This window comes from Medicago sativa, chromosome 6, assembly GCF_051527215.1.
Source record: "Medicago sativa cultivar Bolivia chromosome 6, Bolivia_mono, whole genome shotgun sequence".
NCBI classification, from domain to species: domain Eukaryota; kingdom Viridiplantae; phylum Streptophyta; class Magnoliopsida; order Fabales; family Fabaceae; genus Medicago; species Medicago sativa.
The window spans coordinates 71,414,709-71,440,692 of NC_140754.1; the positions used below are offsets into that span (position 1 = coordinate 71,414,709).

At 35.0% G+C, this 25,984-nt stretch overlaps 1 protein-coding gene, 1 long non-coding RNA gene and 1 pseudogene across 3 annotated transcripts; 1 reads left to right on the top strand and 2 right to left on the bottom strand.

Annotated features, from left to right (window-relative positions):
• Positions 1–6,046: 6,046 nt before the first annotated feature.
• LOC146916633 (uncharacterized) lies at positions 6,047–8,595 on the bottom strand. The gene is made up of 2 exons (XM_085721686.1): positions 7,258–8,595; positions 6,047–7,147 (listed from the first exon to the last, which is right to left on the bottom strand). The coding sequence occupies exons 1-2, from the start codon at positions 8,593–8,595 to the stop codon at positions 6,047–6,049; spliced, it is 2,439 nt and encodes an 812-aa protein (XP_085577812.1).
• Positions 8,596–16,632: 8,037 nt separating this feature from the next.
• LOC146916634 (uncharacterized) lies at positions 16,633–17,371 on the bottom strand (annotated as a pseudogene). The gene is made up of 2 exons (XR_015015180.1): positions 17,193–17,371; positions 16,633–17,117 (listed from the first exon to the last, which is right to left on the bottom strand). The product of XR_015015180.1 is annotated as an uncharacterized LOC146916634 (transcript).
• Positions 17,372–19,716: 2,345 nt separating this feature from the next.
• Positions 19,717–25,891, top strand: LOC146916635 (uncharacterized). Its single transcript, XR_015013994.1, has 3 exons — positions 19,717–20,023; positions 24,749–24,827; positions 25,694–25,891. It is a non-coding gene; the product is annotated as an uncharacterized LOC146916635 (long non-coding RNA).
• The last annotated feature ends 93 nt before the right edge of the window (positions 25,892–25,984 follow it).

Here is a 25,984-nt window from a genome sequence, read left to right on the forward strand (position 1 = left end):
TGCTTTATAAATATATTGAGTTTAGGCCCCGGTCATTGCTTTGGAAATCATAGAACGAGTTGATATCACATACTTGTCATCAATTCTAGATTCAAACGAGTCTAGCTCGCTATACGAGTGTCGTAGCAAACCGGTTCCTAGAAAAAAAATCTCGTGAATTTCCAAAATGTCAACTTCAATCACCCATACGCGTAAATCTTTCTAAAATTATTTAAACTTAATGATCCAACATCATATCAAGCCCTAGCATGTCCGTTAAGCAAAACATAGGTTCGAGAGATACGCCATAATTCCATATAATCCGAGAACCTTGTGATTTCTTATAACTTTACACCGCTTTAAATTCTTACTTCATACCTCACGCATAAACATTGGTGACTTTCCTTCTAAATACCGGAACTTCTATACTCTTGATCTTGACTCTTGACACATTAGCTTCCAAAACTACCTTAAACCGGATTGATTCCGTTAATACTTGCCCATGCACTTTCTTCCTTAGAAATCATAGGATGTGATGTGCATTCGATACTTGAAGTTCTAGAGAGTATTTGTTACATAAAAGATTGTGAAAACAACCCCCAATAGCTACTAAAGCCCTAGAGACGAAATGACAGTTTTTGGAAAGACTGAAAATTTTCGCTCCAGGTTTGCTATTAGCGAAATCCTCTGAAGTAATTTCGCTATTAGCAAAATTTTCGCTATTGGCGTGGTTTCTTCAACTCAGTTTTTTTCAAAAATCATATTTTACATAAAAATCTTATTTCCTCAAGCATCCCAATGCATATCATCCCTTCCAAACATCTTAAAACAATTCTATAACCTTTGCATGGCAAGCATCAACATCATTCGGTTCAATTCAAGGCACGTTAGAAACTAATGTCTTGTTCATCATGTCTCTTAACATAAAATTTCCACATAAACCTTAACTTCATCCGCTAAGTACAGCTTAACTCCTTACGTTGCCACTTACGCAACTTTCCGAACGTACGTGTCCTTAACTTCGTTCACATATTGCTATTCCTGAGAGCCTGCTAACTCCGTCAACATATGCTGACCTTTTACTGCCTTGTAGCCTTGTTCTGACATTTCAGAATATCATGAATCCGTTCCAACAACAACTCTTACCAAATCTTTCGGTCATGATTATATATATATATATATATCCAACTTCTTCACTTACGAGTACACGAAGTATCTCTAGCATCTTGCCTGACATTGTTGGAACGTCCCTTCTTAACATACCTTACATTCCCGGAGGATTCACACTTCTACTTGATTAGTTCACCGGCCACCTTTTGGCACGATCAAACTTCTTCATCACAAACTTCGTTCCTCTTGGGTCCTATTCAGCTCTCAGACATCCATTCTAATCATCGAATATTAAATTGAGTTGATCAGGCTCAACTAACATCAACAACTAGAACTTTTACCCGGAACCCAATGGTCCCACTACCTTTGTTGTAACTTAATGACCCAAGGCACGGTCTGAATCGACCTGCTCTGATACCAATTGTAACACCCATACCAGACGTATCTAGAAAGTCTGGCACATGCGTTAATATTAGTACTGGATACATTAAAATATACAACAATTAAAAACTTCGAATGAATAATATTTACATCAAGTTACGTTCGTATATATAAAAATACAACACAACTCATCCATACATAAAAATACATCCTTGATGTCCATAACGTCCTACATCTTTACGAACGAACCCTTGAAGTAATATCCATCCGGCTCCAAACATGCATAAACATCCTGCTTATCTGAAACAAATAAAGATTGGGATGAGACATAATGTCTCAGTGAGTTCCCCTAAATCCTAGGCTATAGGCAACCTCAAGGGGAAACCTACGGTCACCACGTGTCTATATTACAACCTGACGGTTGATTATACGTGTGTGGGGACTTGCATACTTAGACGGTAGTGCATACTAGAGCCGTCATAATATTATCTCACTTGTTATAAGCTTCACTTCCTATACGTGTCATGGCGGTCGAGGGGAACCTAAAACCGCATTGCCAAAGATACGCTTTACGTATCAAGGCCTAAACATAACATAATCATGGCACGATTCTAAAACCGGACGATTAGGGGAAACCTAGGATCGTCGTCGGTATCATATTCATAACTTGCACTATACATAACTTGTACTTATCTTATAGCACCTAGTGCACTTGTTCTTAATCATAAACGTGCATGGAAATCATACTTGCATTTCATAACATGGGCATAATCATGAGAAACATAATCGTAGTTAAGTTCATTCATTAGGTTAGCGTGTAACAAACAATTATTATCTTGATTCATTTTACGGATAGTCCCGGGTGGAGTAACCCCGAGATCAATCCCATACATGACCGATGTACGTACATCGGACTCCCTCGGTGTCGTGTGGGTCCCTTGCGGCTTAAACCGTTCCCCTTAGGTCGAGAACCTCCCGTATCCCCCTGGCGTGGATAACAAGAGACACGAGCACCTACGTCTTGTTACTCAGTGACATGCGGGTCCCTTACGGCTTGAATCGTTCTCATAATGAGAACCCCTTGTATCCCCCTGACGTGGATAACAAGAGACATGCCACCTACACTTATTAAATCATAGTCTTGTCGTACACATAAGTTAATCATATACATACTTGCTTATTTATCTCGGAACCTTGATCGATCCGATTAGCGGTAACTTATACTTATTCATACTTAACCTGGTGGAGGGGTCTAACCTAACAATCCACAACTTACATATTTGCTAAGTCATTCTAGCTCATGTGCGAAGAGATTATCCTTCGCGTCTTACTTACATATGCTTTCATATTCCTATACTTGACATACTTAGGGATTCATGCTATCTTGCTAGTTCTCAACAACTATGTCGAGGCTCTACATTCATGCCCTTTCTTAAATCATAGCTACCCGAGCATATTGCATAACATATCACTCTTGCGTATCATTTATCAACAAGCATTGTTAACGATTTACCATGCCCTTCCTTTGTTTAAAACCTTGTTTGGAATTGTACATTAGGTACTTGGAATTGAGGGGTTTCATAGTTTAAAAAGATACTGCAAGATCAAGCCTCGGATAGCCCTTGATGGCCACGAAACGAATTGACAACACATGTTGTGCAGTCAATTTCGCTAGGCCAAATATCTCTCCGCCAGGAAAAATTTTTCACCAGGCGAAGTCATGGCGAGCTCAATGGCGAGCTACTCCAGAGAGCACTGATCCTCAGCTCGCCATGGCGAGCTAAATTCCGCCAGGCGAACTGTAGCAGTCCAGAATTCTGCAGAAAACGTGATTTTGCATAAAAACCTCAATTCAAGTGTTCTAATTCATTCTAATCATCCATAACATCATAAAAACAACTTATATCATGTGCATGGCATCAATTAACAATATTTGATCATAAATTATACAAAGGGGTACCAAAACCCTAGTTTTATAAACTAACATAATTCATGTTTTCTTCACAAGATTATACAAACCCAAAGGTAGGTAATCTATCTATGGAACTCACCTCAAAGCAACAACAAGCTTAAGCTTCCATTTCCACCTTTCTTCCAACCAAAACCCTAGCTTATGATCAACTTGCTTTCTTTGATTAAACCATTCAAACTTGCTATTCTTTGCCATAAAAGAACCATAATCCTTGCTAGCTCATCAATCCTTAAGTTATACTTCAACTCAAAGCTTTCACCAAAACCCTAGACTTGAATCTCTTCTATAGAGAAGAAGAATTGGGAACAAGCTCAATCTCAAGCTACCAATCTCTTGAGGGGTGGTAGAGAAACCAAAGCTTAACCTTGATTCTTTGAGGAAGAAGCTTTGAGGAGTTGGTGTGATGAGAAAAGAAGGAGAGGGCCGATGGAGAGGAGAGAGGGGAGAGCAAAATTGTTGGTCAAACAAAAGAGAGAAAGAATAAGGGGAAAATGAGATATTTTGAGACAAATATCAAATAAATATCCTTTTGTGTGAAAATACCAAATTGCCCTTGCCTCAAACGTGCTACATCCGTCTCTGACACTTAACTCGTAATAAGCTGACATATCATAAAATATTTCCATAAACTTACTTTCCATGAACATCATTCCTCTGATACATTTAGCAGGTAAAATTTCCATTAGCTGATGAGCGGGATGTTACAGTATGCATGGACTCAACATCTTACAACTTAGACAACATGAACGTCTTATATGACTCCAATATTTTGGATCAACATCTCACATCTTGACCGACACATGCAACTTTAATCAATAGAAAGCAGCAAAGGTTTTTAAACATGCAACTCATAAAACACGTCAACTAAATCCCTAATACCTAAGTTTGAAGTTTGGAAACCAACCATAAGTTTTTGAACTAACTTGGGAGTAGTTATGCTAAGTTTTCTTAAAATTTTCTGAAGACCTACTTGGACTATTTTCATCATAACTCAAAATATAGAAATTATCTTCAAGTCAAACCAATGCCATTAGAAAGCTAACTCAATTATCTACAACTTTCATGTTTACACCGAAAGCTAATTCAAAACAGAAACGGGTGAAAAATAGTGAACAATCAAGGAAAAAGTTTGCAGAAAACGTGTCACGATTTTGGAAAACGTGCCACGTTTTTACAACCAGAAAAACCCAACTTTTGACATTTCAAAATCGTGCCACGGTTGCCAAAACGTGCCACGTTTTTTACAGTACCAGGTCAAAAAAACAGCTTTTCAAAAGTGCGATTTCTACCATTCTAAAACATAATTCTAAAACAAATATTTCTACATCAATTCTATGGTTTCTCATCATTTAATCATCAATTCATCACTTTTAACCTAATTCTAAAATCCTCACAAACTCAACCTAAAACATGTTAGATGCAATCTAATGATTCACAGACTTAATATTAGTGAAAGATAGTCCCACCCTTACCTTAAAGAAGTAGAAATCGCTGCTCTATGTCTTCTCCTCTTCTCTTGTTCTCCTCTTCTCCAAAGTCGTTTTAATGTAAAAACGTTTTCTAACTTAGACTTCCTTATTTATAACCCATCTTCTATTCTTTCCTATTTCCTCTTAAACCACTAAACTCTCTAAATTTATAAAACAGCCCCACATCTCAATAACTATTTTATTTTTGAATCTTATTTTATTTAATAATAAAATAAGTCACAACGTCTCATAACATCTCTAAAAAATCACATAAATCACGTACGTCTTTTAAATCATATAAAAATCATATAAATCATATAATATATCCTAAAACTCATTAAAATAATTAAATACTTAAAATGGGCATTACAACACCTAGCAGTAATCTTATAGACTCCAGTCTAGCAACAGGTGCAAAGGTCTCATCAAAGTCCAGACCCTCTATCTGAGTGTAACCTTGAGCTACTAGTCTTGCTTTGTTTCTGGTCACAGTTGCATGTTCATCAGACTTATTTTTGAAGATCCACTTGGTACCTATCACATTTACACCTTCAGGTCTTGGAACTAGATCCCATACTTCACTCCTTTTGAATTGATTAAGCTCTTCTTGCATTGCTTTAATCCAGAATTCATCTGTCAGGGCTTTTTTGATATTCTTAGGTTCAATCTTGGACACAAAACAAGAGTCGGTAATGACTCCAACTGACCTTCTGGTTGTGACTCCTTGATCAGGATTCCCAATGATTAGGTCTTGAAGATGATTCTTCTGTATCCTGGTAGAAGGACCTTTAGTAGTGGACATCTGATCTGGCTCAATATCTTCATTTTCATCTTTCTCTGGTTCAGATTCATTCACCTGGGTAGGTGCATTTGTAACCTGAGTAGGTGTTTCAACATCAGCATCAACATCAGGAACCCTTTCTTTAGGAACATCATCTATCACTACATTAATAGACTTCATCACAGTTTCAGTTTTGGAATTGAAAACCCTGTAGGCTCTGCTGTTAGTGAAGTACCCCAGAAAAATTCTCTCATCACTCTTAGGATCCATCTTTCTTCTGTAATCTCTATCAGACAAGATATAACACTTGCTACCAAACACATGGAAATATTTAACAGTAGGTTTTCTTCCCTTCTAAAGCTCATAGAGAGTTGTTCTGGTACCAGTTCTCAATGTCACCCTGTTGTGAATGTGGCAAGCTATGTTCATAGCTTCAGCCCAGAAACAATAAGGTAAGTGTTTGGCATGAAGCATGACTCTTGCAGATTCTTGAAGAGTCCTATTCTTTCTCTCAACCACACCATTTTGCTGAGGAGTTACAGGTGATGAGAATTCATGTTTAATTCCCTCTTCTGTACAAAATTCATCAAATCTAGAGTTTTCAAATTCAGTTCCATGATCACTCTTGATTCTAACAATGCCACAACCCTTTTCTCTTTGCAGTTGTGTACACAACTCTTTAAACACATCAAAAGTGTCTGATTTTTCTCTAATAAAGTTTACCCAAGTGAATCTAGAGAAATCATCAACAATCATAAGAACATACCCTTTTCCACCAATGCTTTCAACTTGCATAGGTCCCATCAGATCCATGTGCAGAAGTTCAAGAACTTTAGAGGTTGCTTGATGTTCCAACCTTGGATGAGACATCCTTGTTTGTTTCCCAATCTGACATTCACCACATATGCTTCCTTCAACAATCTTCAGATCTGGTAGACCTCTAATAGCTTCTGATGACAAGGCCTTCCTCATCCCTTTCAGATGCAAATGTCCCAACCTTTGATGCCACATCTTGATCTCTTCCTTTTTGCTTAAAAGACATATTGAGATGAATGATTCCTCCTGAGATACCCACAGATAGCAGTTGTATTTGGATCTTGTGCCTCTCATAAGAACATCTCCTTTCTCATCTGAGATCTGACATTCTGGTTTGGTGAAGTTTACTCTCAGTCTTAAATCACACAGTTGACTAATGCTAATTAGGTTTGCAGTTAATCCTCTAACTAGCAGCACATCATCAAGTCTAGGCAACCCATGTTTAATCAGGTTTCCAATTCCTACAATCTTCCCTATAGCTCCATCACCATAAGTAACATAGCTGGTAACATAAGGTCTTACATCTTCCAGATAGGTTTCTACCCCAGTCATATGTCTTGAACAACCACTATCAAAATACCAATCCTCTTTAGATGATGCTCTAGGGATGTATGAGCAATTAACCCAGTCTTGGTGTTTCTGAGGTTTCATCCATTCTTGGACAGTTTCTGTTGAAAGTGCAAGAACTCTCCTTGCAGATTTGAGCAATATGGTCTAATGTGTCCCTTCTCTTTACAGTGATCACATACCCACACCTTTGATTTTTTCTTGGTCTGATGTTCCTCTGGATATTTGAACATTGACTCTACTGACTTCATTCTAGTCTGTTCTTTCATCTGTTTTAGTTGAAGATTCAACCTTGACAATTCATCATTGAGTTCTGAGATATGAGCCAGATTATCAAACTTCTCATCCTCCAGATGTGAAATCTTCCTTGCTTGTTCCGCAAACTTTTGGGTTAATTCACTATTTTTAGCCATAAGATCATAGTAGGATATAGCAATCTCATCATAAGAAATTTCTTCCTCACAGGACTCAGTGTCAGACATAATTCTACCAGCTAGGGCAGAGACATGATTAGCAGATTCAGCTTTCACCTCATCATCTGAGTCATCCCCATCTGACCAAAACATAACCAAACTTTTCTTCTGTTTCTTTAGAAAAGTGGCACATTCAGTTCTGATGTGACCATACCCTTCACATTCATGACATTGTACTCCTTTGTAGTGAGAGTCCACTTTATCAAATCTTATCATCTTCTCTTTACTAGGTTGATTGTCAATGTTGGGTCGGATGTTCTGCCCATTTGGCTTGGACCTTCTGTCCAATCTTTTGAAAATCTTCTTGAACTGTCTCCCAAGAAGTGCCAGAGACTCTGCCATGTCTTCATATTCTTCTTGATTTGCTTGTGACTCATCAGATTCTACACACGAAGCAAAAGCAATCCCCTTGCCTTTCTTATCAGTTTTGTTGTTGACAATCATTTCAAAATTCTGCAAGGACCCTATCAATTCTTCAACCTTCAAGCTTGAGATGTCCTGGGCCTCTTCAATAGCTGTAACTTTCATGTCAAACCTCTTAGGTAGAGATCTGAGAATTTTACTAACCAGTTTTTCATCAGAAATTTTCTCTCCAAGAGACTTAAAAGAGTTTGCAATATCAAGAATATTCAGATGATAATCTTGAATACTTTCATCGTCCAGCATTCTCAAATTCTCAAACTTTGTAGTAAGGAGTTGGAATTTAGCAATCTTTACCTTAGTAGTACCTTCATGTGCCATTTTGAGAATCTCCCAAGTATCCTTATCCACAGTACATTGCTTGATCAATCTGAACATATTCTTGTCTACACCATTGAACATAGCATTTAATGCCTTTGAGTTTCCAAGAGCCAGTTCATCTTCAAAAACAGTCCATTCTTCTTTTGGTTTTAACACATCAGTCATGTTACCATCAGCATCAAGTGTCACTGGATGTTCCCAACCTTTCAGAACTTCCTTCCATGTTTTGCTGTCAATAGATTTGAGAAAGGCACTCATGCGTGATTTCCAATAGTCATAGTTAGAGTCATCCAAAAGAGGGGGCATGTTTACAAATCCACCTTCCTAGTCCATGATGCTAAAATAGAACTCCATGGAGCTCACCCTAAAACAGGCAGGGTGCCTGCTCAGATGCCAATTGAAATTCTAGCGTACTTGTTTTAAATGTTCTATCAGATGTTTTAACGTTTGTAGTGTTCCATTTAATGTTCCAACATCGCGTGATAAAACAGAAATAAAACAAGAAAATAAATGATAAGAAAGCAAACAACACAATGAGTTTGTTGACCCAGTTCGGCACAACACACCTACGTCAGGGGGTTACCAAGCCAGGAAGGAAATCCACTAGTGTAGTCCTTATTCAATAGCTCTCAGCAAACTCCTCGTATACACTATACGACCTAGGACCTACCCGTCTAGACTTCAACCTAGAAACTCGTAGATCTGAGATCTTATCTCACTATCCTAATGGTCAGTCACTTTCCCAGTGACCTTATCAGACCTCAACCAAAACAAAAGTAGAAGTTACCTTCCAACACAATCAACTAGAACCTTGTTTCACAACTTCGGTCTAGTGCACAAGAGTATCAAACTCACACACTCAGTCCTAAACAAGTATCACAGACAACACCAGAAAGGCACATAGTAAGAGATTCTAAACTTGCATCACAAATGATACAAGAGCAGAATACATGAAGACTCAAACCCTAAAAATCTAAACTTTTTAGTATGACGGCTTGAATGAGCAATTAGGTCTTGTAGTCTTCTTTTTATACTGAAGCATCTTGAGCTAAATATATCATTGGGCTTCAGTAACTTGCAGATCGGTTCAGCTAACCTGCAAAACAAGAATCAGAAACTAATCTGGAAAGTCCTAAAATGTCGGAACATTTATAGGAGCGTTCCAAATAATAACAAATATTTCCTAAAATAAAATATCTACTTTAGAAATATTCCACAGCTGATTCTTAGATGATATTCGCGTTGCTTGATCAATAAGTAAAGGAAATATTGTTTCCTTAAACAATAAAGGGCGCGCGTATAATTAGGCAAGAACCCAGGCACACTGAACCGTGCCAGGATGTTGGAACATTGTATCCAACATCTTACAAAATTGCCTAACCACATGTTGGAACATCGGTTCCAACTTACAGAACAATGACATTTGTTTTAGCAATAATGCAGCCAACACAAATACCCAACACATATTTCTATTGCCAAGTCACCAAGGTCTTGCTATTAGCAATCTCTTGCTGTTCGTACCTACCAGTTAACTTTATATAGTTCATTGTTGCATTTTACAACAAATGAACCAAGCACACTCATTTATAGAAGTTTATATGCATCATGGACCATAGAAATTTTCGGTGCAATGTGCACCACAGAAAGAAAGCAGTACTTGACAAGTTTAGATTATATAATCTGAGTATGTCTTTCACCCTACAAAACTTGACTTTTGAAAAAGAAAATTTAATTTCTACAATGAACATTTAATTTAACAATTTCAAATACATCAAAAGACATAATTCAACAAAGTAAAACACGTAATAAACCCAAACATCATAGATCACAGATCAACCAAACCAACTTCTTTGTTTGGTTCATCATGGATCACGGATCAACCAAACCAAATTCTTTGTTTGGTTCCTCCAGCAAAGCCCTAATCTCTTGGTAGTTCCTAGGCCGAATCAAACTTTTCTAAATTTCTTCAACATATTTGACCAGTGAAGCGTCCAACTCGATCGATCCTTTAGTACTATACTGAACAAATATCGAGAACATGGTTCTCACATAGTCGTCGTTCTTGAGTTTCATCTTGCTGAATCGCATTCTTCAGGCTGAGTCGGTCGATGGACGTTGATACTCAATATTGTTCACCCACATGGTGTCTATGTGGTTGAGTTGATAGTTGATTTGATTTAGCTTATCCTTCAACCTAGATAGCGTGACATCATTTCAGACCCTAAAGAGATGGAGTTTCCCTCTATTGTAGTAAGCTACAGCTAGTTTGTTCTTCAGATCAATGATTGAAGTGTCCATGATTATTTGGTGCGGTTTACAATATATGAAAACAAGCACACCAATTTACATAATGTTACGTGCGTTGTGGACCACATATACTATCAGGTGATTTTGTTGCACACAACAAATTCACGGTCTTAGCTTGTTAATGCCAAATGAATTGGACCACATCATGTCTCATATACTCCAAGACTTGCAGCACACAAAAACAATTCATACGTTCAAAATTACTCATCTATAAGATTACCGACCTCACAACCGAAAATTAATGGAATTAGAGTCCAAGAAACATAATAAATGGTCACTTTTGGTATTTCACTAATAAGTTGGCTCAAAATGATATAGGGTGCGTTTGTTTCAGCTTTTAAAAAAAATAGATTTTGTGTCAAAAGAATCTAGAGATTTTTTTTTAGAGATTTTAAAAAAAAAATCTGAAGTTATTTGTGTTTGCCTACTATCCATAAAAATCTAATTTTTTTAAAAAAAAATGAGTTCTAACATGCACGTGTTATCTCCTTGTTGTTAAAAAAAAAAAATAGATTTTGAGAAAAGTTAATCCTAATAGCTTTTCATTTTAGGGTCAAAATAAAATTTTTTGATAAAATGATTTTTCTAAAAATCCTAAACAAACACTTAAAAATGAAAAAAGTGATTTTTTTAAGGCAAAAAATAGATTTTTTTGAAAAAAATCTGAAACAAACGGGCCCATAGTTTCACATGATAACTCTAGATAACCAAATAACATACGCATATAACCACAATTTTACAAATACATGACTCAATTTAACCTCTGTCTGACCATAAACAACTTCTTTTATGAGTTGTGAGTTTTGCACGCCTAAAGACAGACAAATTAAAAAATTTGGAAAAATGATGGTCACGCAACTGAAAAATTGTGGTCACACAGACCAAATTTATGGTTAACTGTAACTTCCTATTTAAAAAGAATGACATTTTAGGCCAAACGAACATCGAAACACACTAGTTCACCACATTTAACGTCCATCTGACCATAAACAACTTCTTTTATAAGTTGCGAGTTTTACACGCCTAAAGACGGACAAATTCAAAAATCCAGAAAAATGATGGTCACGCAACTGAAAAATTGTGGTCACACAGATCAAATTTATGGCTAACTATAACTTCCTATTTAAAAAGAAAGTCATTCTAGGCCAAACGAACATCGAAGCACAATAGTTCACCACATTTAACGTCCGTCTGACCATAAACAACTTCTTTTATCAGATGCGAGTTTTGCACGCCTATAGAACGATAAAATACATATTCACCCATCTTCCTAAAAATTACATAAATCTAAATGTTTTGTTTTACTTTCACCTTCTTCTAAATCCCACATTAAATAAAGTGAAAAAATGAAATTAAACCAAATTAATATTGTCCAAAACCCTAAAAACACAATCTACACAAAAACTTCGTAAATCACAAAGCTTTCTTCAAAAATAATTGAAATCTTCATGATTCGTTCATTGCTTCGCACACCACAAAATCATACAATTCCTCTTTTCAATTATGGGTTTCTAATTTTTAATTCCTCTTTTATTATGTGTGCACCCTTCCAAAAAAATATATATTATTTCCTCTTTAATACCCTTTTTTTTTAAGGAAAAATAAATATAATATTAAATCAAACCCAGGTACAAGAAGTGCAGGAAAGAAAGATACAAGTCAAAAAAAACCTATGACAAACCTTTGACAAAGCACCTATGACAAACCTCTTACTAAGTCAAAAAAATTAACATAACTTCCTAAATGATAACATAATAACCTGATACCATCTTAAAAGATGAGAAAATACGTGCATATTGACTCAAAATAATGTGCTTAACCTTACAAGCTGGAAACAGATTGCTAAAAGAAATACCTAAAATAATGTGTCATGTGTGCATCTCCAAATATAGCCATTCAAGGTTATATGCTAACATTAGAATATTGTTTTTTTGAACAAAAAAAAAATGGCAAAACTAAAATCAACATATACTAAAAAACAAAACAACAAAACCAAAAAACTGGCCCTGTTTACAAAGCCAGGCACAAAGAGCTAAACATAACAAACCAGACAGCAAAACAATCAAAAAAATAAAGCCAGCTCAACACCCTTGTACTTTGATTGTTTCATATATAAATTTTATTTCAATTGCACTGCATTCCTAAAAAATCAATCAAAAAGTTTGTCAAACCATTAATCAATATGGAGAAAGCGACAAATGACGTTGTAAGATATTACCCCTTTACTGCAGCCTGGGGTGCCTTAGCACTTTGTCAAATAATCAAGTTCTTCTTTGTAAGATATAAAGAAAAAAGATGGGATTCGTCGCAACTGGTTAGGTTTGGTGGAATGCCATCCTCTCAAGCAGCACTTGTATCTGCTCTTGCTTATGCAGTTGGTTTTCAAGAAGACTTCGGAGGACCCACTTACGCTATTATATTGCTTCTTGGCATAATTGTTATATATAATGATATTGCTACGGCAGAGCGCCAAGCTGCAATCCTTCAAGAAATTTTGATTACTCTTCCTGCCGAAAATCCTCTGTCTGAAAGCACACCTCCTCAAGAAGTTCTTAAGCAATCATTTTATCAGGTCTTTGCCGGTATTGTAGTTGGAATTTTAACCGCAGTATATTGTGGTTGGAGAATGAAGAACTTAGAAAGAGAGAGTTTATGACAAGAGCTTTGAAAAATAATTATCATGATGAACTATTTCTTTTTTTATGGATGATTAATTTATAAATAAATTCATCAATATGTATCCTTATTGTATTGAATGTTATTGTTGTAGTATTGAATGAATGTTGAATTTGTAATATTATTTCTTGAATAGCAGTAATTATTGTTGATAGTACCATTTAGCTACTTTAATTGGTTTAAAGCAATGGTAATGAGTGAGTTAAAAGGTGCCTAAGATAAAATCAAAACATTTATAAGTTAGAAATGAAAAAAAAAAAAAAACTGGTCACTTTATTTCTGTGCAGGAGTAGTCAGATGATTTTCATGGATTTTATGATTGATAACAAAGTTTAATCGAGAAAATTGTTATTAAATCAAATGACTTTGATGTTTATGAAATTAATGATTCTGTTATGAAAAGTGAGAGTTTCAATAACTCTTTGGATGTATTACTCTATTCCAAATGAACCTTAACTTAATTACTTAATACAAATAGAATAAAATACAGCAAGCAAACCCTACCAAATTAGGTCAGCATACAAACCCTAGCCCGCCTAAATCTTCGGCAGTTCAAAATAAAGTTGTTTTAATTAACTTAAATGAACTTAGAAATTTTCACACACTTAATGACGACCATCTTCCAAAGAGATATATGTATTCTCAAGAATGAATACAAACTATGAAATCAATGCCTTACTCTTCTCTAGCTCTAAAAACATCGTTCCATCACTCTCAAAGACTCTAGCATTGCTAGTTTTTTCACATTTCAATGGGTTCGAGTGTTGACCGATATCTTCTGGCAAATGACATAAAATATGAGCAAGTGTGTGTGGGACATAGAGGTGCAGATTATATAACAGAGAACAGAGGAGAAGAAGCAAAATTTTCTTCTTTCTCTCTTTCTCTCTCTTGATTGTTTTAGAATTCTACACGCTTAGCATCATCGTTGGCAATCACCATTTCAGAGGTGAAGCTTGTTGAACAACAACTTCATCACCATTCATAACAAGCTTGCCTCACAAATCTTCACAACAATCCAGTTTGTGAATTTTGCATTTTTCTCCATTGGGTTACTTTCTCTACCTTCAAAATTTCATTTTTATTGCTTCATCTTCATTTCCCAAATTCTGTAATGCTTTTCTCGCTGACCCAACATTTTGAATTCGTTCCATCTTCATCTTTACACTGTATTCAATAATGGGTATTGCCCAATTTCTCGAAAAAATCTCAGTTTTATCAACTTCTAAATCTTCAGGATCATTGCAAATTCTTTCCAGCACGATTCTGAGTTTGTCTGTATTGGAACTTGCAGCAATATGCGTGAACTTGACTCTTGTTCTGTTGTTCCTCTTTGTTGTCTCTGTTAGAAAGATTCTAGTGTACAAGAGAATTGGAATCGTTGGAAAGTACTACCTCAAATGATTGCTCCATCTAAATGGTTTGTTTTCTTTTCAGCTACATTGTAGGTTCAGCTTTGTTAATACTTTGTGATCCACTTTGTGATCCACTCTTTGTTTTCTTGACCCTATGAGTTTTTAATTTTTTAATACTTTGTGATCCACTCTGTCCTAATTCTTAACTCTTCTTTCTTCTATTATCACTTCCAGGACTCGGTTTTGAGGAGTTTTCACAGAGATTGCGTAGAAATGTGTTTGCATTGCGCACATATGATATTGGATTGGATTGGATTACTACACTGTTATTTATAGCCAAGAGGAAAACTGCCAACTCAATTTGTAAGTGACTTCGGTTACCAAATTGTTAGAAGTGCTGTGTTGGAAGATCCAAATGGGAATCAGTTTGAGATCTTAGTTGAAAAAGAGTATGGAGATTTCTATTTTAAAGACGGATGGATGGATTTACTAAATTTTTACAATCTTACAGTTGGTGCTTGGTTTACCATTTCTTATTTGCAGCAATGGCTTTTTCTTCATCAGAGTGATAGGAGCAGAATAGAGATAGAGCCTCCATTGAAACAAAAGCTTCCACAAATCATAACTTTTGCAGCTTCTTCTGCTGGACCTGCCATTCCTCAGCTTTGCGTTATTTAAAAACTTCCAACAAATTTTTATATATTAGCTCCACATTTATTTGTTTGTCTTTATACAAATTTGTATATATATTGTAACTAACAAATTGTTGGATGGCATGGATTCTGTCAACTAGCTATGTCTGCTGAAGCTTCTAAGGTGACTATGGTTGATTATGTATGTCATCCTAGGGAATTTGACTTTGACTTCGTGAAGTTCTCTTCGCAAATTGCAAGACCCGCTCATTTGTGGAACGAATGACTGTTAAATTAGGTGTAACTGAAAAGAGCAACAAGAGGGTTATATGTTTGGATGAACAAGTGAACTGTTTGGAGAACCCGACCTCTATAATGTTGCTACCAACTGACTTAAACTCACAGGAACTCCGTATCTCTCTTTCTAATCTCGTTTTTTTTAATAATTATCGAAAATAACTATTTTGTCACAAAAGGAATGAATTATTATCCAACAAAAATTACTTATCTTTATTCTCAAAAATAACCCCTCAATAAAATTCTATCCCAATCAAAATATAAAATTCCAGTTTAAATTTTTGTGGAATTCGGATTTTGTAAAAACACTAACCAAAATTTGAACATCCAAAACATATACAATAGAGAGTGGATCCTTCAGTGCAAAGTGGTCATTGCTTCGGAAATTATCAATATCATCAATGGTTTTATAGGAACATTCATAGATTTATGATAAAAATCCAAATTTGAGTTCAAATATTGCTATGATCACAAGCAATATCTCTTTATTTTGTAACTCTACTACTTTAGCCACATGCCCCTCTATATCAAACTTTGTAATTTTAAAATCCTTCAAAGTTAATTGTCATCATCATTGGGCTCTAAGAATCTTAGGCTTTATTTGAGAGTTTGAAGGAGAGGGAAAAAATGGAAGAAAGAAGTGAAAAGAATGGAAAGCTTTGGAAGGGGACGACTTTGAGGGGATTAATTTTCTTCATAATACAAAATCGTCTATTTTTGGATAACTAAAAAATTGTATTAGAGGATGGTTTTGAATAAATTTTCCAAATCCAATATATATTATTGGGACAATAGTCATTTTTGGTCTCTGAATATGTAATGAGTAGTCACAATAATCCTTCAATGTATCAAAATTTTAAAATAGTCTCTAATTGTGCACTTTGTTAGTCAAAATAGTCTCTAATGTTAAAATAATCTCTCATTGCTCACAATATTTTAAAATGTCCTTTTTCAACGTAAACTTTATCACTTAGGTAAGCATTTTAAAATGTGTCTCTCAATGTATTGAAGGACTAATTATATTGAAGGACATTTTTTCAACGTAAACTTTATCACTTAGGTAAACAAACACAAAGTTAATAGTAAACATACGCCTTGTATTTATTTTAGCTATCAATGATAAGCTAGTAACTTTTAACTTTGGTTCTTGATGTCTTGTATAATGAGTTATAGAAACCCTTGCACTCTATATTTTGATATATATTTATTTTCCATTTAAAAAAAATAGCTCAAACATTTTCATTAACATTTTAATGTAGTGAGTTGAAAAACTAATATAACATAAAATCATGGTCCCAACCTCCATAATCCTTTTTATTATTTTCTCCTCTTCTTCCTCCATCAGTCGCACTTTCTTTGTCTTTTCCACCCTGATTTTGTCCACCTCCTCCTTGCGCAACTCCTTCACCGCCATTTTCTCCTGAGCTTGATCCACCTGAGCCCGGTTCACCTTTTTGGCCTTCTTTACCAATCCTTTTTAATCCTCCCGGCCAGCTTTGCCAAGCGGTCCATTTCCAATTCTGTATCCCAATTTTTGTATTGATTTCTTCCGTTGAATCTACTACAAATCAACATATACTTTTTATTAGATATAACAAATGAAGAAGGAAGTTTTGTGTTTAATTTATATACATACATTGTTTCCCATATCTGGATGATTCAATTCCCACAACATTGACAAGAATTAGCGCACAAGAAAAGAACACAAAGATAAAAGGCTTGGTTTTCATTCTTTGTTCTACTAAGAGCATATTGCAGTTAAATGTGAATACAACCAGCCTCTATTTATAGTGATAATCAAACAAGATATAAAAAAGATGATTAGATAGTATGTATTAATTATAAATATATATATATATATATATATATATATATATATATATATATATATATAAAATTTGGCTTATTGTGATGATAATAGGTCATCAAAACCTATTGACCCACTGAGGGGTCAACTAAGGAGAAATAGTTTTATAGACATAATAGTCATTATCAAGAACCAAGATTGTCCAACTATTGAGTTAACATTTAAAAATTTAGGAGTATACAATTTTAGGTTACAAAGAGAGGTAGCTCACATGTAAATTATCATTTTGATAAACGGTTATGATCTCCAGTAAACTCTAATAGAATATGCAACTCACAGTTATACTACGGAGCTTTTGTCAAAAAAAGTTATACTAGAGACCTTATTACGAGAGTTGTTGAAATATGATGCACATTTCTAGATATTTCTAGAATACATTAGAGAAAACTAGAATAACATAAAGTTATGTGATATTTGGTTAATTTATTTCTGTCTCAGCAACTTTATCTTTACCCAACTTATTTTGGGTTTACATTGTCTTATTTGGTTAAGTTATTTTTGTCTAAAATTAGTTTCAGTCTAGAAACTCAATATAGAAAATGCAATCATAACTTCAACAATTTATTTCAAAGAGTAAGCCTTGTCCTAAAGCAATAAAAGAATACCAAGCCACCAACGTATTATGAATCATGACCATAATAACAACATATTATAGTGATAATCAAACCCAGGCACAAGAAGTGCAGGAAAAAAAAGATACAAGAAGATTTAAATTTACATATAGCAGCAACAACAAAGAACACAAAGCACCTATTACAAACCTCTTACTAAGTCAACAACTTAACACCACTTCCAAAATGATAACATAACAACCTGATACCATCTTACAAGATGAGAAAACACATGCATAATGACTCAAAGAAATTCCTAAAATAATGTGCATCTCCAAATATTAAGCTTACAAGCTCTGATATGTTCATATTTATGTTCTCTGATGCGTTTAATTATGATTAAAAATGAATTTAATTAATCGGGATTGGACTTAGGGGGAGCATAAAAACCTCACCTTAGGAACTATCAGATAGGACTTAAGGGGAGCTTGTAAACTTCACCTTAATGAAATATCACAGCCTCAGGAGGAGAGCTTGCAAACCTCAGACCCTGAAATTGTCAGACCCAGTGGGAGTTTAATTACGATCCTCAGACCTTAAAGTCTACCTATTAATTAAATTAACAACAATTGTTTCAAATAAGTGTGTTTGTTATCATCAAAATAGGGGAGATTGATGGAACAAAATTGGTTTGTACAATTCTTCTAAAGTTGTGATGATAACAAAGTATTGAAGAACAATTGGATATGATAATTTTTATTCCATCAGTATATTGAACATGTATAAGAGCATCAAAATCACTACGCTTAAAGGACTATATGGTAGAAGATCTAAAGAAAAGTCTACCAGAATTCAACATCTTGGATTTGAAGAAAAGGACGCGTCTCAAAAGTTGAAGATTAACCTCATCAGACTTTGTGAAGATCATCAGACTCAAAAGACCTCATCAGATTCAGAAGACCCCATCAGACCTGGAAGACCCTCAGACTCAGCAGATCCTGAGGGACCCAGACTCCACGTCAGTTTTCTCATCTTCTGTAGCTGTCTCTATCAAGGATATGAGTATAGTTTTGTATTATTCTGACCACTTGTAGAAACAGACAAAGAACTTCAAGGACAAAGAGAATGAACAGATACTTTCAGTTTCAGCAAAGGATTTTCAAATGACTATTAAACAGAATTATCCATATCAGACAATGGCCCAACATCCTTGATTTGAAGCTTGTCAACAACTTTTAACGCCTTGTCACTCTTCTCCAACGTCTCTCAAATCCTTGCCTATATAAGGTGCTGAAGACCTGAAGAAAATTAACAAGAACCTGCTATTTTACTATCTCATTACTCTGTCAATATCAAATAACGTAGAAACACTTTGGAATTTCTTATTAAAGTTTGTATCTTATAAATCCTAAAGTCTTGAGAGTATGTTCAACATTGTTAAGTTTACACTACTAATTGTTTATCAAGTGTAAGAGCAAATTTGTTTATTTGTAAACAAAAGAAGTCTCTTGCTTGTGAAGCTTGAGCATCAGAAGTCTACTTTAGTTGTGATTGAGCATTGAAAGTCTCTTGTTTGCGTGCTTAAGAATTAAAAGTCTCTTGGAGTTGTTCTTTAGGATTGGAAGTCTCTTGGAGTTGTCACTTAGCAGTGGAAGTATCTTTCAGTAGGGATTGAGCATTATGTTTGGTTCCAGGGAGAGAAGAAGGAAAGATAGTGAAGGGAGGGAAAGATGATGGAAGGATTGAGTTTCCATGGTTTGGAACAACTATAGAAAGGTTAAGGAAAGAAAGATTTGGATGGGGCCCACCCAAAAAAACTTTCCGCGCTCAACTGAACGGAAGCGGGAAAGAAAGACCCAAATTTTCGTTGAAAAGACAAAAGTGCCCTTAACACAAAAGTGCCCTTAATACAAAGACCCGCACTTCAGCTTCTTCTTCTCTCATGAGACAATACAAGGGTTCACTGTTTTCGTTTCTCTGCCATCTACTTGAAACCAAATCGGATCCATTTTCTTTTGCTATCAATCAGTAAACTCTTTGCTTTGTAAGGTACTCTTCTAACTCTTTCATTTGTGTTTTCCCCTTCCATTTCGGTATTCCTTTATTCATTGAAAAAGCTGATTTTGAATTATGTGTGTTTGTTTTCATTATCTTCTATGCATGAAATTGATTTTGTTTTGATGAAATCTTATTTCTTCTATGTTTTCTCCCCTCATTTTATTATACTTTGAAATGCTTTTTGGATGAAGTGAGAAAAAATAATTTGTTTGTTTTGGGTTTCAAAAGAAATATGATTTAGGTATCTATTTGTTTGACTTTTTATGTGAGTACATTCAAATTATTGGAGCCAATTCTGCTTGTGAAGAGCTCACATATTTCACTGAGTTATCTGTATTTCTTCCATTTACTGTCCTTATCACCCATTTACCTCAAATGTTTTGATAAAATTTATTTCTAATTTTAATATCAAAGTATAACACAAATTATTCAGTTGATGTTTGATACTGGTATCGTCTCATTTGGGGTTTGACACCGGTTTTATCTTAGTTGTGGCTTGGCTGCGGTTTTATCTTGGTAGCTGTTTGGCACCATTCTCTGTTGCAGTTTTTTGTCAGTTTTTTCACTGGTTTTGTTTCAATTGCAGCTTGGCACTTTTCTTTTTCACATTTCTTGTCTGGCCTTGGCTTTTTTTGTAGTTTCAATTTGGTCTTAATTGTTGTTCCAAATGTACCTGGCCCTGACAATCTTCAGCATCAAACTATATTATTTGGTTACTTTTCTCTTTCAAAGGGATCCTGCTGAGAGCTTAGTGAGCTTTAGTTTAAGATAATGCGTTATAAGATATTAAAATATCTTGTTATATCTTAGAGAACCGTAAACTATCTCATAGGATTAGTTCTTATCTTAGACTATCTTGGACTATCTCTTAAGATTTGTTTCCATATTTATGTTATTATTATGGTTTGTTTGTTTTTTAATGAGGATTTTTGTTTTGTATTAGCATAAACGGGTTAGCGTTTAGTATTTTTTGGAATATTTATCCATTAACATACTTGAAATTATAGTATTCTATTAACAGTGTCCTTATTCTTTTTTTTTTTCCTCTTTATTGGGAATATTAATTGCACTACTTATGATTGTTTGTTACAAAATATTACAAATTAAATTCTAAGCTCACCAAATCTTTTGATTTGTGAGGCAATTATTTATAGGGAGTTTCTAATGTCAAATTATTTGTTTCATCAAGTGATTTTATATTCTGATATGGGTCTGAACAAAGCTACATTGATTGAAGGTTAACATTCCACTCTGTGACATGGATTCCACTCTGGTGATGAATCTAATGGTATAAAAGAAGTACATTCTAAAATAAAACCTTCGACTAATCTTGGCATGCTAAATTTAAGTCATTTTCGACATCGATTAGAAAGGCAGCAACGTCTTTATTCTGTAGTCCTATTGTGTTATATTGTCCATGCATTACACATGCTTAACATAATGTCACGTTGGACTCGTAATCCTATTACTGATGGAAGTCATGAGAGGGAGCGTAGGCGTATTGATTTAATGAGACAATTAGCACAAACTGAAAAATGTCGAGACATCATACGAATGGGACCTGAGGCATTTATGTTGTTGTGTCATAAATTGAGAGGAACTGGTATTGTGAAGGATACAATACGATCTACAGTTGAAGAGCAAGTTGCTAAATTTCTACACATCATTGGTCATAATGTGAAAAATCGTACTGTGTCATTCTTTTTCCACCGTTCCGGTGAAACTGTCAGCCGTCACTTTCACAATGTTTTACGAGCCATCATCTCATTAGAAGATGAATTTCTTGTCCAACCTTCTGGTAGGGATGTACCTCCGCAAATACTACACAATAGCAGATACTATCCTTTTTTTAAGGTACTGATCCCATTATATCATTTTCAATGTATTAAAATTTATGATTAATTTAAATAATCACTAATACAATAACTTATATAATTAAAAGGATTGTATTGGAGCTATAGATGGGACACATATTCGAGTTAAAGTCCCAAGAGCAGATGCCCCTCGATTTCGTGGAAGAAAAGACTATACTACACAAAATGTTTTGGCTGCATGTAATTTCGACATGAAATTTACATATGTTTTAACGGGGTGGGAAGGCACGGCATCTGACTCTAGAATTTTGAAAGATGCTTTAAGCAGGGAAGATTCACTAAGAATTCCCGAAGGTTAGTAGTATATTATTTTTCCTTGACTAATAAAACTTTCAATTTTTAGTTAGCTTCGTAAACAAGTAGAGTTATAATGTATATTACAACCTTTGTAGGAAAATATTATCTTGGGGATGCGGGATTTATGCTAAAAAAGGGAGTGATTACACCATATAGAGGTGTTCGTTATCACTTGAAGGAATACTCTACTCGTGGCCCACAAAATATGAAAGAGTTGTTCAACCACCGTCATTCTTCACTTAGAAATGTTATAGAGAGATGTTTTGGGGTATTAAAGAAAAGATTTCCAATTTTATCTGGTGGCGCAGAACCGTTTTACTCGTTTGAAGTGATGTCTGACATTGTACTTGCTTGTTGTATACTGCATAACTTCCTAATGGGTGTTGATGTTGACGAAGCCTTAATTGCCGAAGTAGATCGTGAGCTACCACAACATGAGAACAAAAGACCTCACCCACATCAACGTGATGAGGACTATAGACAAGGAACTTTAATAAGAGACAATGTTGCTATCGGAATGTGGAATGTCTATGAAATATGATAACATCATTAATACAACGCATTCCTAGTATATCGTGATTTTGTATAGTATGACTGCATTTGTAGTGCGTATGTGTAGCTTATGTTATATTTGGTTCTACATTTTGTACAATCATGTTAACACCATTATGTTTCAGTAAACATATGTACAGTTAAGTGTTGTGTGCTAGTAATTTCTAATAGTTTGTTCACGTTATTATTGTTGTGAATTAATTTATCATATGCTAACTTTTAGATGACAGTGCATACATCAATTTCAAATATATATATATATATATATATATATATATATATATATATATATATTGTGTCACTATTTTTAAAATTTGTATGTAGGCTACTGCAATGTCTAAGGGAAAAGGTACCGCATCACAGTCTGATAACCCCGGTAGAGATATTCTGCAATGGAATGATGAAATGGATCAAGTGTTGTTGAATGCTTTGCGTGAAGAGGATCATAAGGGTAATAGGCTTGATGGTGGTTGGACAGCAGAAGGATACAATAATGTGGTTGAAGTCTTAAAATCTGTGATTGATCCGAATATCACGAAGAATCATATAAAGAATAGACTGAAAACTTTGAAAGCACATTTTGGTGAAGCTCATGATATGTTTCATGGCTTAAGTGGATTTTCATGGAACTCAAACACTCGGAAATTTCAGGCAGAGGATGAAGTCTGGGCTGATTTGATTAGGGTAATTATCACTTTTACCTTTTCCTTGAATATTTGTTTATGTTGATTTAAATACTAAAATGAATTAATGTGTGCAATTATTTTTGTGTAGGTAAAACCACATGCAGCAAAATGGAAAAAACATCCAATTAAGAATTATGACATCCTGGAAGAGTTATTTGCAATTGATAGGGCAGCAGGAAAACAAACGAAGACAGCCAAAGAACGGCGAAAACAATTGGAAAAGGAGAATATTGACCTTAATAATGATTATGATGATGATGAAATCTACGGGTCAAATGTTTGTATGTTTGATGAGCATCAATTTTCAAACCCCAACTTTGAGAATGTTAGTCCACAAAATGGTACTACAAATTCATCAGCTGGCACACATACTTCAAAGGGTAAGAAACGAAAGAGAACTATGGCTGAGTTAGTTGAAGATCAATATGAGCACATGAATGAAGGTATCATGACCATAGCTGAAGCTTTGAAAGAGGGCAATGCAGTTTCTAAAGAGATACATCAAGTTGCAGAGCGTCAGGTTGAAATTGCCGAAAGACAAGTTGCGGTCATTGAGAAACAAGTTGAAATTGCTGAAAAACAACTTACTGTCATGCAACAAACTCGACCTCGTCATTATTCTGAATCTGATGTCTGGGAACTTTTAGATGAATTGAGAGTGTTTGATCAATATCGCATGAAGTTTTATGATCATTTGTGTGATAATGAGCACAAAAAACGTAAGATTTTTGGGGTACCTCTTCATATGAGAGCCGAAGCTCTCTATAAAATGATGAATGATGCTGGTTTGATTGATTAAGAGCAGTGGTACTGATCTTTTTTTTTGGGTACTATTATATATATTTATCTATCTATCATGGATGACTTTTTTGGGATGTATGTGTGCATGACTGTTGCTTTAAAGGAATGTGATTGAGCATTGGTTGTGGATGTGCTCTCTTTTTTTGGTGTTGTATATATTTATGGCATCATCTGGCCTAGTAGTTTACGATGCTCTATCACCACTAATTTTTTGGGAAATCAGAATATATGACTAGTAGCTAAAAAGTAATTATTAGTTATATATGGCTAAATATGTATGGTAACTAGTGGCCCTGCTACTATGCTTCTTTTGAGTATGCTTGGAAGTCTGCTACCCATTTTGGTTCTGCACTAATGATGTTATATGCTGATAAATTGGTAGATGTTGGTGTCTCAGAGGTGCTGGAGGTATGTATAAATAGCCTAAGTTGTTTTTATTTATTTATTTATCTAATTATGGTATTACACTATCCTCATATATGCAATCATATGCTCTGTAATTGCAGTGATTATATCAATGTGTTTCTACACACTTTGGTTCAATGTTGTATGCACTCCAAAGGGTACATCTCTATGATAAATATGGTATGTTATCTCTGCTAATTGAAGAAAGCCATTTGCTTGCTAATTGAGCTACTATTATGGTGGAATGTATGATCAATTGACAACTAGTATTGATCTAAAAAAAATTGGCAACTAATACTTATTTCATAAACTTACTATTTGAATTGCTAATAATTGATCTTTCATATGGTCTTAATTGTGTGTGAAGAGGCATTTTATGCTTCTGTTACTAGTGTAGCTGCTTGCGTGGAGGAAGTGGAGGTTTTTGTCTTAATAGTTTGTTATGTGGTGTATTAGGAGGGCTGACTTTTTGGCTTTTGTGGCTACTATGTCTGTTAGCTCTTCCTCCCGATGCCTTCGTGTCTTTATTACGAATGGTGCTGGAATCAGAGGGAGTGTCTTATGAGATAAAAAGTCTTGAAAATGGGGAGTTGACAGTAGCTATGTGGGATGGTTTGGTGTTGTTGCGGCTACAGCTGCTAGGTGCTGTTTGCAGCTTGTCTGCAGCAGGTGTTTTGTTTCCTGCGTTTTGGGTTCTTTTAGGACCTGGCTGCTATGTGTTTTTTTTTTTTTTCTGTCTACAGGCTTTGTTTTTGGAGTTTTTATTGTATTAGGTGATAACATCAACTACAAGTGTTTTATGTGGTGTGCCTTTCGGTTTGGCTGTGTTATGCCAGACTTGTTTTTGACCTCTTAATGTATTTTTCAATTGGTATCAGTCCAATCCTCTACCAGTTTCATCTTGTTCAGGTGGAGTGTATTAATAAATTCGCCATTTCAAAAAAAAATACATTCACATTGATCATTATTATTTTTGTTCTTTTTAGTAGTTGGTGCTGAAGATTATTACAAATAACTTGCTCATACATATGTATTGTGTCATGCAGGGGCTTTGAATCTTGGGTAGTGGCTATGATTGTAGATCCATGACAAAGTACTAAAGGATATTGAGGATTGGTGTTATCAACACAAATGTAGAGAAGTTCATTGTCTACAAATATGCAGCTTTGTGGTAGTTTAGTCAAAGAACTTTGGTTTTGAACTTATGTTGAATTTGCACTAGGAAGTGTAATGTCATTGGACAGCGACTCAACCTCTATTTATAGTAGAATGAAGTTGCTTCAATATTACTCCATCCATCATTTGCAGTTTTTTTTTTTTTTTTTTTTGCATCAGCA

What these genes read in the sequence shown, in the direction of transcription:
- LOC146916633 (XM_085721686.1), bottom strand. Translation starts at nt 8,595, where the DNA reads ATGCCCCCTCTTTTGGATGACTCTAACTATGACTATTGGAAATCACGC. An exon ending in AGAAAAAATCAAAGGTGTGG is followed by an intron (nt 7,148 to 7,257) that starts GTATGTGATCAC and finishes ATGAAACCTCAG; the next exon opens with AAACACCAAGACTGGGTTAA.